Source organism: Leuciscus leuciscus, assembly GCF_965113295.1.
Source record: "Leuciscus leuciscus genome assembly, chromosome: 3".
Taxonomy (NCBI): domain Eukaryota; kingdom Metazoa; phylum Chordata; class Actinopteri; order Cypriniformes; family Leuciscidae; genus Leuciscus; species Leuciscus leuciscus.
In genome coordinates this window covers 26008305-26022614 of record NC_138727.1, presented here as the reverse complement: position 1 = coordinate 26022614, position 14310 = coordinate 26008305, and the positions used below count along the sequence as shown (strand labels likewise).

At 38.5% G+C, this 14310-nt stretch overlaps 1 protein-coding gene across 2 annotated transcripts in view; it reads left to right on the top strand.

Moving 5' to 3' along the window:
* Window positions 1-14310, top strand: part of LOC309495590 (MSL complex subunit 3-like) — a 520390-nt gene that overhangs the window by 5580 nt on the left and 500500 nt on the right. For both annotated transcript variants that reach the window (XM_082165386.1, XM_082165387.1), the window contains exons 4-5: window positions 3643-3743; window positions 3888-3985. In XM_082165386.1, coding sequence (XP_082021512.1) covers window positions 3643-3743; window positions 3888-3985 — 199 coding nt within the window. The remainder of the gene's footprint in view (window positions 1-3642; window positions 3744-3887; window positions 3986-14310) is intronic.

Here is a 14310-nt window from a genome sequence, read left to right as displayed (position 1 = left end):
CTAACGGGGAAAACGAGAGGTGGTGGATTGTGTTTCTACATTAACGAAAGTTGGTGTTCAGATGTAACAACACTGAAGAAGATGTGCTCTCCTAATTTAGAGGCACATTTCATAAACTGTAAACCTTTCTACTCGCCGCGGGAGTTTTCCTCATTCATTCTCGCGAATGTTTACATTCCTCCAGACGCGTGTGTGAGCGCGGCGATACAACAGCTGGCTGAACATATAGCTGAAATGGAACAAAGGTACCCAGACTCTCTTTTAATCATTCTTGGGGATTTTAACAAAGCAAATCTCTCCCGTGAACTGCCAAAATACAGACAGCATGTTACATGTCCTACCAGAGACAGTAATATATTGGACCACTGTTACACCACGATAAAGAATGCGTATCACTCCGTCCCACGGGCAGCTTTGGGGCTCTCTGATCATTGTTTGGTTCATCTTATACCGACCTACAGGCAGAAACTGAAATCAGCTAAACCTGTAATAAGGACTGTAAAAAGATGGACCAACGAAGCAGAGCAGGATCTACAGGCCTGCTTCGATTGCACTGATTGGACTGTTTTTGAAGCTGCAGCCACCGATCTGGATGAGCTCACAGATACTGTAACATCATATATCAGTTTCTGTGAGGATACATGCATTCCTACCAGGACATTCTTATCATTCACTAATGATAAACCATGGTTTACTGGGAAACTCAAACAGCTTCGTCATGCCAAAGAGGATGCTTACAGAAGTGGGGATAAAATCTTGTATAACCAGGCCAGAAACAGACTGACAAAGGAGATCAGAGTTGCTAAAAGAAGCTACTCTGAAAAGCTGAAAAACCAGTTTTCAGCCAACGACCCGGCATCAGTCTGGAGAGGCCTGAGGAACATCACCAACTACAAATCACCATCCCCCCGATCTGTGGAGAATCAACAACTGGCTGACACTCTCAATGCATTCTATTGCAGGTTTGAGAAGCCCAGACTCACACCTCACACCCGCTCTGATGTGCACTTCACACATCCACCATCACCTCCTGCAACCCCTCTCCTCCCCCCTTCTGCCATCCAACCTGAGCTTAAGGTCTGTGTGGAGGACGTGAGCCGAGTCTTCAAAAAACAGAAGACTAGGAAAGCTTCAGGCCCAGACGGCATCTCATCTGCTTGTCTAAAAGCCTGCGCTGACCAACTGGCCCCAGTCTTCACGCAGATCTTCAACAGATCATTGGAGCAGTGTGAAGTTCCCTGCTGCTTCAAACGCTCCACTATCATTCCGGTTCCCAAAAAACCTAAAATCACTGGACTTAATGACTACAGACCTGTCGCTCTCACGTCTGTGGTCATGAAGTCGTTTGAAAGACTGGTGTTGGCCTATCTGAAGGACATCACTGGACCCCTTCTGGATCCCTTTCAGTTTGCTTACAGAGCAAACAGGTCTGTGGATGATGCAGTCAACATGGGACTGCACTATATCCTGCAACATCTTGACAGACCTGGGACTTATGCACGGATCTTATTTGTGGACTTCAGTTCGGCCTTCAATACCATCATCCCTGATCTTCTCACAGCCAAACTGACTCAGCTCTCCATGCCATCCTCAATCTGTCAGTGGATCTCCAGCTTCCTGACAGACCGGCAGCAGCGAGTGAGACTGGGGAAGCTCACATCCAGGACCCTCACCATCAGCACTGGCGCCCCCCAAGGGTGCGTTCTCTCCCCACTGCTCTTCTCCCTGTACACTAATGACTGCACTTCTAAAGACCCCTCTGTCAAGCTCCTGAAATTTGCAGACGACACCACCGTCATCGGTCTCATCCAAAATGGTGACGAGTCTGCTTACAGACTGGGGGTTGAACAGCTGGCTGTCTGGTGCAGCTATAACAACCTTGAGCTGAACACGCTCAAAACAGTGGAGATGATTGTGGATTTCAGGAGAAAATCCCCAGCACTCCCCCCTCTCACCATCATGAACAGCACTGTGGAAGCAGTGGAGTCATTCAGGTTCCTGGGCTCTACCATCTCTCAGGACCTGAAGTGGGCAAATCACATTGACTCCATTGTGAAAAAGGCCCAGCAGAGACTGTACTTCCTTCGCCAGCTGAAGAAGTTCAATCTGCCACAGGAGCTGCTGATCCAGTTCTACTCAGCCGTCATTGAGTCTGTTTTAAGCACTTCCATCACTGTCTGGTTTGGTTCAGCTACCAAATCGGACATCAGGAGACTACAACGGACAGTCCGGACAGCAGAGAGGATTATTGGTGCCCCCCTGCCAACCCTCCAGGACCTGTACTCTTCCAGAGTGAGGAAGAGAGCAGGTAAAATCATCACAGACTCCACTCACCCTGGACACCCCCTGTTTGAACTGTTACCGTCAGGACGGCGACACAGATCACTGGCCACAAGAACATCCAGGCACAGGAACAGTTTCTTTCCACAGGCCATTTCCCTTCTGAACACTTAACATGCCCCCCAAGGCATATGCCTGCAAGTGCAATACTCCCACTGTCTAGTGCAATATTCTCTTAACTCAGGTGATATTTATATTTATATTATTCATACTACTCAAAATACTGTAAATATGTTCATAATCTGTAACATGCACTAGACTCCCTCTGTCTAGTGTAATATTCTCTAACTCAGGTGATATTTATATTTATATTATTCATACTTCTCAAAATACTGTAAATATGTTCATAATCTGTAAATGTTTATTCAGACTAAACCCAACTGTGACCCCTTTTTTTTACTTTTTATACTATTTTATTTTATTTTATTTTTTTATATATTTTATTCTTAGAATTTGTATTACTATGTTTCTTGTTGTATTTGTATTTGTATATGTGCACTGGAAGCTTCAGTACCAAGAAAAATTCCTTGTGGGTGCAAGCACACTTGGCAATAAAGCTCTTTCTGATTCTGATTCTGATTCTGATTCTGACATAGATCGATTAATGGCACACGTCATTACATCCCTATGGTACGCCGTCCGACGTTCTCTCCAGAATTTCGCGTATCAACATACAGTTCGTCTTCATTAATGGTACCATATACAGTTTTGGGTGTTTAATTTTTAATTTTACGAAAGCTTCAAGTGCAGTTAATTATTTGTCATGCTATACGTGCAAATAGACAACGACGGATACAAATTCTCTAGCAACAGGGCTCCTCTGTACTTTCATTCTTTTGTACTTTCATACATTTCTTTCAGAATTCTTAACACTACCATTGTTTCCCGCTCTGACCAAAAAACGGCCTTCTTGCTTGAAGCCATGCTTGTCTGCCGTCAAACGGTTGAACACTACTGTGTGTGTGTGTGTCCTGTCACAAAATGTGGCGAAAACTTCCACACAACGTTAATAGTCTGATTAAGGTGTGTACATACTATAATGCACCTCGATAATGCGACTAATAGGAATACTCCACGTCTTAATTTGATTTGTGTTTACTTCAAGTATGACTTTAGCTGGATTAAGGTAATCAGAAATCGCTGTTTACATGGTAGTTTCTTAATCAGAGTATTGTCAATCGGCTTAATATCGGAATGTTGTTGTCCATGTAAGCGTACTGATATTGTGATTGTTTGAGGTCAATTTGATGCAGAAAAATCAGTTTATTGTATTTTTTTAAATGTATTTATTTTTCTGCACAGGAGGAAAAAGGGATGGAAGAAGCGACGTTGTCGTCTGCCAGGTGTTAACCCAATCTTGAAGACCCTGACTGAAGAGGAAAAGGAGAAGAGTGATGATGCTTGTGAGTATTTAATGTTTACTAGAGGTTGTTTGAGTACCCACCTGCATGCAAACAAAAAAGATTTTGTTAAATGTAAATGTAAACCAAAAATCCTCCATTGTTCTGTATTTTCACCCTGTTCTCCCTTTTTGATATGTTTTACAGCTTTGATCTCACCATCTGATGATAGTGACGAAGACGTTTCAGACCAGGCGTCTTTAAGTGAGAGTGACTCATCTGATTCTGAGGATTTAAACAATATGGTAAGAGATTGCATAATTTAAGCATATTACAGACGGCTGGTCCTGAATTGCATTACATTACACAAATCCATTATCCAACCATAACCATTTCATTTATATTTTTTGGTTAATTAAGTGTCTGTTAGGCTTTTCCGCAAGTATACTTGTTTATTTACTAATTTATTCAATAATTTACTTGGATTGATTATCACGGGATATGATGCATGTGAAATGTGAATCACTGTCCAACATTTTGCGAGCAATTGTTGATAAGGAAAAATTTCACTTTGCAATATTGGAAATATTTTCGTTTTAAACCATGAAGGCGAGCCAGTGGACATCACACAAGCAATGTGCAAATTTTAGGTTTCAGACATTTAAATGCATATAATTTATAGTAAAACAATACATTTATAGTTTGTAAAATACACAATGGTGTCTATGGAAGCAGCAATAACAATCCATTCAAATATATTTGCCGACTGGTTTTATTCATATCAGATACACAGTGTAAGTAACTATAAAGTTTACTCTATTTTTCTCCCAGTTCACCGGCCACTTACTTTCATGTATTTCGGGAGAAACTGATGAATTCATGTACTTTAATAAATCCAACAGACATGAATCTCTGAACTGCGGCCCAAACAAACATGGCGGCGCCCATCTACACCTTACAGATCAAGATCATTTATAAAGGTTTTTAAACGACAAAACAAACTCATGCGTTTTCTGTGATCGGATAGCTATCCGATCGTGAAAAGACCAGGGGGCTCATTTCTAAAACTGTGCGTAGGATCCTTACTAAAAGTGTACGTGCTCCTGAAAGGCAAAAATGGCGTACGCCAAAAAATATGCAGACTTATAAAACCGAATTCACTTTGTAAATCCCAGTCAGCGGAAGATTGTGCGCACATGCGTCTCCACCCCGAAATAACCATATATGGAGCTCAGTGATGGAGTACTCGAGTCCTGGACTCTGAGTCGAGTCCTGGACTCTGACTCGAGTCCTGGACTCTGACTCGAGACTCGAGACTCCTGGACTCTGACTCGAGACTCCTGGACTCTGACTCGAGACTCCTGGACTCTGACTCGAGTCTCGAGTCCTGGACTCGAGTCCGACTCGAGACTCTATTCTCTGGACTCGAGTCCGACTCGAGACTCTATTCTCTGGACTCGTGACTTGATTTGGACTCGCGGACTGATGACTCGTGCTTGGACTCGGACTCGAGGATATATAAAATCGGACTTGAGCATTCATCAAATGAATGACGTTGGATGAAGTTTCTGACCAAATAGGTTATACAATTTTGATTTAAGATGTTACACTTTTCCTGTTTCGGGCTCCAGGACCGGCCGGGATCTCTTTTTTCCCGCATATCCACAACTTTCCTGCGAGTCTTATTGGGCGTCGCCATGACACTCGATACTTCCTGTTGACGGTATCTCAGTTCCGGTTTAGCCTAAGCTAGCACACAAGGGATACTCGCGTCGCGGTACAAACGGGTGAAACTGATAACTGACAAGTAGTAATGCTGACAGATAAGCAATGGCTCCTTGTGGCTCAACTTGTATCGTTGTCGGGTGCACAAATAAGCGAAAACTGAAGGATTTTATGAATAGGACCTGTTTCCAACATAAACGGACCCTCTACGCAGAAAGAGTTTTTCTTGTACTTAAAAATATATATACAGTTGTACTGCAGTTTTTTCTAAGTGGTTTTTTTATTTTCAATCATTTGAAAATTAATTCGAGAATTAACTTGAATGTGCAGCAATTTGTACAAATAGAGAGTATGTAGGCCTACTATATTTGTTGTGGCCATTAAATAAGAGCATTTAGTTTCATATTTGTTCAAATATTATAATGTAATTTTTTCCATCTATGTTGATTTAGAATTTTTTTTTTTAATTTAAGGCCATAAAAAGCCTTAAAAATGATAATTTTTTTCAAAAAGTCTTATTTTTACTTATGAAAGGTCTTAAATTTTAGATGACACTTTGACTTAGACTTATCTAAATGCATTCGAAATGAAAACTATCTAATTAGCGTAGGCCTACGTATTTTTTTTTATTCTATCTTTGTGGATTTGCTTGTTCACGTGACAATTCGCGTCACTTACGGCAGCATATTAGCCTACGTCTGTCTCCTGCACGCGAGAGGAGAGAAGAAAACGAGTAAATGTCAGTTCAATTGTAAGTTCATTCTTTATGTGCTTAGGAGTGTGCAATATTGTCTATGATCTATGATGATATTGTAATCATTGTTTTAACTACTATGTACGAGGCACTGCGAGTGCGAGCTGACATCGCGTTTCTCTCATGCTTGCTTTCACTGCGTGATGTGTCAGTGCAGTTATAGATGTCCCCAAATGAGTTTTTGTCTTATATTTATATCATATTATGTTGTTATATTAGAATATCACATGAGCAAGAGTGCCGTTTTCCTTTGCACAATTGCAAATGAGCTAATTATTTTATACAACAGTTAAATTAACAATGAAGTTAACATTGTGAGTTACTTTTTGGACACAATATTGTCAATTTTCACTTTATATCGCCGACGAGAATTTCATAATGAAGTCCAACAGACAGCGATTATTATTATTATTTTTTAAAATTTTTTTTACTGAAATCCGCGTTTTGAACGAATCATTTTAACGATTCAATGAACAATCACTTGTTTTTCTGAATGAATCAGCCGTTTGAACAAATCGGTTGACTCCAACAACTCGCTTAGTAAGACAGTGACTTGCCGCCACCTACTGGTGGTTTTAGTTTCATATTTAAAGTATCCTTTAATTAAAACGTTAAAATTATAAATCATTTCATATTTAAATATTGAATAGCTTTATTTATGCAATTGTAAATGAAGTGTAAATAGTAGGCTAATGCCAGTTTTGATGCCGCTTCTGTGTCACTCTGCACTGCAAGGATGGATTTTAATTTAATGATTTATTTTGACATTGGTACTGTGTTATTCTAATATAATTTAATTTGAATGTTAGAATTTGACATAAAAGGTGATGCATACCTCTAAATACATTTAGAAACAATGTCCATATATAGGTGAAAATGCCCCTGGAAATCAATTTAAGGTGTCAAATATTGCCCCTTAAAGGGCACCTATTATGACCCTTTTCACAAGATGTAAAATAAGTCTCTGATGTCCCCAGAGTATGTATGTGAAGTTTTAGCTCAAAATACCCAACAGATATTTTTTTACAGCATGTTTAAATTGTCATTTTTTTGGGGCTCAGAAAAACGAGCTGTTTTAGTGTGTATCCCTTTAAATGCAAATTAACTGCTGCTGCCGGCCCAGGGGGCGGAGCCTCACGAGCTCGCGCTTCAGTCAGGACAATCTCATCTGATAATATCTAAACAGAAACTCTCAGTAGCGTGTTCATTTTGACTCGGAGTCGGACAATAATGCCCACAGCGCCAGAGAATACTGTATGGAGATTGAACAGGTATAGTTTAGCTTAATTATGGTTATAACTTATTTGTCATCTGCTTTTATCCACTATTAATACAAGCCTGCTGTAGCAGACCTCATCCGAATGATGACCAAAATATACTGATGAGTTCAATGAAGTTTATTGTACATCACACAAAAGATGAAGCGTTAGTTTTACTCCAGAGAATCATTGTAAGAACAGCTAAATAAACACAGTATAAGATGTGAGCATTAAAGTCTTATCCATAAACTCTCTCGCTCTCCCTTTCATTATCATGGAACATACACAGCGAAGTACACAAAACACTCGTTACAACTAACAGCATACAAATATACACCTTTTCAGTATGTGCTTAATAAACTGGTACACTGTAAATCCGTAAAACTATTCGATGAGCTGTCATAAAGTGCGCGCTCTTACTTTCATTTCTGCCGTGGTCAGTAACGTTAGTCCTGTCGCTCCGGAGAGTGTAATCTGGATCACGAACAGTTGGTACAGATCCATCCTCGAGTAAGAACGAGAGTAAATGAAGACTGATATGTTCATTCTGACATCCAACAACAAAACACCTCAATCGCTTAGGAGACATTCTTGTCTACAGCTGCTCAAGCGTCGAACACTGGCGGACTCTGTGTCCCGCTCCCTCAGGGCGGGTCTATGCTCAAACTGAAGTGTCACTCAACAGTCGTGGGAGGGGCCTGCACAATTCTACGTCACATTGCGCTGAATCTGAGAACAGCTCATTCTGAGACAGTGCTTATGATTTATTGAGATTGTCATTCTAGGGTGGTTTTGCTCACACACACTGCCAACACACATTTATGTTCAAACACCATGTAAAAGTGAATTTTGCATAATAGGTGCCCTTTAATAAAAATTTTAATTTCGGTCACTACTGTGAACTGTGACCACTGCATAGAATATAAAAAAATATGAATATCTTCGTGAGACTGCTGTCAACAACAGGCCTAAACCAGCCAGGATACCAGTACAAAAACACAATCAGTAAAATATCATCTAATTATTATCAACAAAACTTTGAAAATATCTAGACATATTTTTGTCAATATTGCGCACCCCTAATGTACGGTATTAATTTGGATTTCTTCAGGTCTTAAAAAAGGTCTTAAAAAGCCTTAAATTTGACTTTAAAAATTGTGCAGATACCCTGTTTGAAAAGTGAACACCATGATAGGATGCATCGGGAGACATAGAGTGGGTCAGACATGATTAAACTTGATTTTCTTCATTAAGTTTGGTTTTGTAGAAAACCTTTCTTTAAAGTGAATTTCGTTTTGTATAAATTGTATCTTAATTTAAAAAAAATTTTCATCAACCAATTGCCTGGAAGAAGCATATATAGCAGACAATATAAATCATGACATGGAGGCGCCGGCGCGCCGCGGTCACTTGCATTGCACGTGAACAGGAGCGCATCTCATCATAAATTAACCGAAACTCAGACATGACAAATATAGCCTATCTAAAGAAAGCTTTAAATGTCTTTAAACGAAACAATTCAAAATGAAAAGAAATAGGCTACTCTCTGATTATGTAATCCAAGATGTGAATTTTTCTCTATAGGCGTGTTCACTACGGAGATGGCAATCGTCAACTTCATCTTTGCAGCAGACACTGACAGAAAACACTCGTTTATTAATAAAAATCAATGCACGCGTGTCACAGGATTTACAAATGCACATGTTGCTTGTTGCACGCACACTCGGCACACATATTATGTAAAAATAACAAGATATTGTGTTTAAATAACATTATTGATAATAATAACAATAATAATAATAATACTAATAAATCTTTAATAATATTTGATTGAATGCCGAATGTTGTGCTTGTTCAATTTAATAAAATGAATACTTTAATTGTCATCATTAAAATAATTGAATATTAAATATTAAGTGGCCAATTTTTGCTCATTTATTAAAAGTATTTATATATAATATATCTAGCACCCCCTCAGCACATGTTAAAAAATTATCTGGCGCCGCCCCTGGTTATAACGGCCCACGTATTAAAAATGGTTGGGTCTAAATCGGGCTCGGGCTCATAATTACAGTTAATGTGTCGTGCCGGGCCGGGCTCAGACAGGGTCGGGCTTGATTTTTTTTTTTTTGGGCCCGATCTAAGCTCTACTCGTCATTACCCAAGCAAGTTGTTTGGGCTTGTTGAGGCTCTCCGATAGCAGTATCTTCAGGCTAACGTAAACCGGAAGTTCGTTACCGGCTTGTTCTACGTTGCCATAGCGATCACAGGAAAGGTCAGAGTTCAGGAAAGGTCAGAGTTCGGGAAAGTTGTGGATAAGAACCAGGGGGGTAATCAAGCTCTCGAATTCCGTACCACCCCCGGAGGCCGCCATTGGCTAACAAGCCATCACCTGCTGTTAGCATTCCATTGACTCCCATTCATTTTGGCGTCACTTTGACAGCGAATAACTTTACATCTGAGGCGTTTAAAGACTCCATTTGTCCATTGTTTATTTCTAAAGAAACACGACAATCTATAAAAGGCTCCATTACCTTGTATCCTACGTTATGGCCCCGTAGAAGCAGTTTTTGTAAAAGTAGGCTAACGATTGCGTCATAACCACGCGACTCTCTGGAAATTTTACGGCTTTCCGGTAGCTCAGTGGTAAGAGCATTGCGTTAACAACGCAAGGTTGTGGGTTCGATCCCAGGGGATTGCACATACCTATGTATAAATGTATAGGATAACGCAATGTAAGTCGCTTTGGATAAAAGCGTCTGCCAAATGCGTAAATGTAAATTACCGTAGAGACAGGACGAGAAGATTGCAGTCAATCGGGGGGACGTGGAGGCATAAAGTCTGATAAAGTCAAGGGAGAAGCCCATAGTGAATCATAAAGTTGCTCCTGCTCCTAGCTCATGGACAGCTCCTACTCACGCTCTCCGTCTCTGCAAGTTTCGGAAGGGAATGATTCAGATTTTGCTTGGCACTGCTACTAGAAGACTTACAACTGTCAGACAGGCTGCTCACGTCACATCTACGTCATCAAGCTCAGTTTGAGTCTGCGCAGTACGCTCCGCCATCAGGAAGTGAGTGCTTCTAATTTGCTTCACTTTTCTCCGTTGAAACCTATGGGGCCGCTGTGTCCAGTTTATATACTGTCTATGATAAGAACGAGCAGAGAGAAAGCCCCGGCCGCGCGCGCACTCACCATCTTCAAACAACACGAGCGCTGTCTTGCTCCCTCTCCCTCGTGCATATTAATCAAAATCAATTGACACTATAGTAAAAGGTCAAAAGAATGAAGTTTCACGTGGAGCATTCAGAGATTTTTTTTTTCTCCTGAATTACAGCGGGGTGTGAATTGGTCTAAAAAAAAGCGTTTGCCTTATCTTCTCTGAAAAGCGTTCCGCACATTCAGCTGACATAAAAAACAATTTCAATAAACAAAAAAACCTATCCAGTGATGAAATGTTTTCTGTGTTGACACAAATCATGTGTGATGTCCTAAACTGCCCAGATAATCGCACAACGCGGGCCGTAGGCTACACGTCCATTAATGACACATCTGATTCGCGAACTAATGACTCATTTGAACTGACTTACTTTAATGGAATGGTTAAAACAACTGTCCAACAATGAATTCACGAGACGTCTGAATCGGTGTATAACAAATATGTAACACTTTACAATAATGTTCCATTTATTAAACTAGTTAACTACATTAGTTAACATTTACTATTAATAAACTGCACTTCTACAGCATTGTTAAAGTTTATTTCAACATTTAGGCTACTAATAGCCTACATTATTGAAATCAAAAGTTTTATTTAACACAGTGGTGTCATTTTTGTTTAATGTAGACCCTCTTTTACAATTACATCAGCTCTTTAAAGGTGCCAGAGTGGAGAAATGTAGGCAGTCTTGAAATATAACACAGACTCAACCTTGATGACTCAACTCGGACTCGAACACTGGGGACTCGAGACTCGACTTGGACTCGACAGTTGGTGACTCGACTACAGCACTGATGGAGCTTACAACGCCTAGTTTTACTATGCAGATCCTCATCTGCATATCATTTGCCTATGATTATTCATCCACGTGATAATGTTTAACGGTACAAGACACATTACATTAATAAAAATTTGAGGTCGACCGATAGTGGATTTTACCGATAACGATAGCTAGGTTGGGCCATACTTGCCGATAACCGATTAATCAACCGATAGTTTTTAAAATTGATACTGGATAAAAACAAACATAACACTCCAAGTAAAACAGTGCTGAACTTTATTATAAAAATAATAAAACTGTATTGAACCATGAAAACATGCTAAATGAAATAAATATATAATATGAATAAATATTGAAGTCAATAAAAGACATTCATTCAAACTGAAACAAAAAGTAATACTCTAAATAAAAAATAAAACCAGTTACATTCAAAATGTAACTATTAAACTGTTATTTTTCAAGCCAACTTAATGAATAAAAAAGTAACAAAATTTGATCGGTATAATATTTGAGCAATACAATTGCACCTTGATCATTCATGTTAGTTTGATAGTGCATTAACTATGGTTAACAAATAAAAACCTTAATTTAAAAATGTATTAGTAGCCTACATGTTAATTAACAAATAATGAACAATCCTTATACAGAAGTTATTAACCTTAGTTAATGTTACATATGGAATTTTATTGTAAGTGTTATCATTTCATATAAATCCAAACAGTCATGCTTAAATATCTACAATGCCAGAGCATTGAAATGACATAAATATTAAATGTATAGTCTCACACTTTTGCTTCTATTTTATAAACACTTGATGATTATCTAATCAAAATAACAAAACATGTATTAAAGTGATGACGAAAAAATAACCGAAATCGAATGCTTTTCTGATTTGTTTATATGTTTCTGTCGGCTGTATGAACATATCAGTTTGCTATCTCTGTCTCTAGCTTTAAATATGCAACTTCTCTGCATATTAAATGCATAAAAGTGACCAGCTGGATATAAACTAATGCAAATAGAGTTAACAATTGTGACATTAAACATTCGGGTCGGACTTACGTTTATTTTTGTCAGTGTTTTAACTGCTTGAGGTACTACTAATGTTAGCGTCCTCTCAGCCTCGAAGGCAAACAAACATACTGTTGTGCTGTTCTTTCTCTACTAATGCAGCATTTAGTCAACAAATTAATCACTTTATAATGATATGACAAAATGTACTGTATACATAGGCTACCTTTTAGCTGTCGGTGCTATAAACACGCATCTGATGTCAGCGCTCTCCACGCAGCGTGTGCTCTCAGTGCAGCACGCAGAATCACGTGCCGAAATAAACAACATGAGGCATCAGCGATAGTTTTTATTACACCTCTAGAGGCCGCTCTTGTACTGCATGATGCCAGCAGACCCTTCTCAGCTCTCTCTTACTGTGTAATGAATGACAGCGCGCGCTTCTCAGCCGCTCCAGCAACGGACGCAACCAGGAAAAACTATCGGTATGTATTTTTGCCGATAACGATAGTTCCACCAATCAACTATCGGTGCCGATTAATCGGCAAAACCGATGAATCGGTCGACCTCTAATAAAAATCATGTAGTTTCCTATCCTTGCCTTGTTTTTGAATACATAAATCAAATAGTGTAAAATACATTTCAGAGAAAGTTTTTCTCAATCTTTTCCACTGGCCGAATTGTATTTTTAATTGATTTATATTTTTAATGGAAACAGATAGGCCTTGGGCATTATTTGCACCTTGCACGAAACAATTTTCCCAGACAATCTGGTATTATTTATCATGATAAGCAATTATCTCTGTGGTTAAAACATTAAAACACAGCACGCCACAGGAGAAGTGTTCAAAAACATCGCATCCACAACAAATATTTCTATTGATTGAATATAATTTTTTTTGTAACTTCTCAGTAATGGTTTCATGTTTAAGTGTTTAACTCCATTAATTTGAATGGCATATTTAATCTAAATGTTTATATCAGAAGTAAAACATAGTTTAAATCATTATTTTATTTATTTAAACTGTTATTTGCGTCAGTTTCACTAAACGGCCCAACGCGCTCGCTGGCGCGGACATTTAAGTATGGAATGCCAAAGCTGCCAATATTAAAAATAAATAAATACATAAATAAATATACAAATAAATGTAAAAAAGAAAAAATAAATAAATATATATATAAATAAATATACATAGAAAAGCAAAAAAACGAAAATAAATAATTATTTATACATTTATTTCCTTATTTATGTATATATTTATTTTTTTCCATATTTATTTATTTATTCTTTTATTTATTTATACATTTATTCATTTATACATTTATTTATTTATACATTTATTTATTTTTACATTTATTTATTTATACATTTATGTATTTCTACATTTATTTATTTCTTCATTTATTTCTTCCTACATTTCTTCCACCGTAGGGTAATGAGGAGGGTGTGGTTTACCTCAGACATAGCAATCGAGCTCAGAGTAAGCGAAGGCGAAGGGTTGAGGCCACAGTGACACCCTGTGGCGAAATACAATAAGTATAGCTCACTGATATTGATGCGGTCTGTGACTGCGAGGTATATAAATTCTAAATCTTACTGTGTGACATGGATAGGCTACTCTTTATTCCGGACATGGCCGTAGAATAAAACATAAAAAGCAAAGGCAGATCAGAACATTTAATGAAGAAAACCGGGTTCTGTAACTTACATGGCAGACAGGGGATGAGCGTAACGTTAGAAAGCCGGGCGATAAAGGAGGATACATCCACAAATCCAGAGTAGCAAAAATAAATAGCAGACAAATCAAAGGAAAAACTAAACATGTGTGCAAGCAGTTACCAAACATTTTTTTCTCTGTGAGTTTTCAAAAAAAAGAAAAAA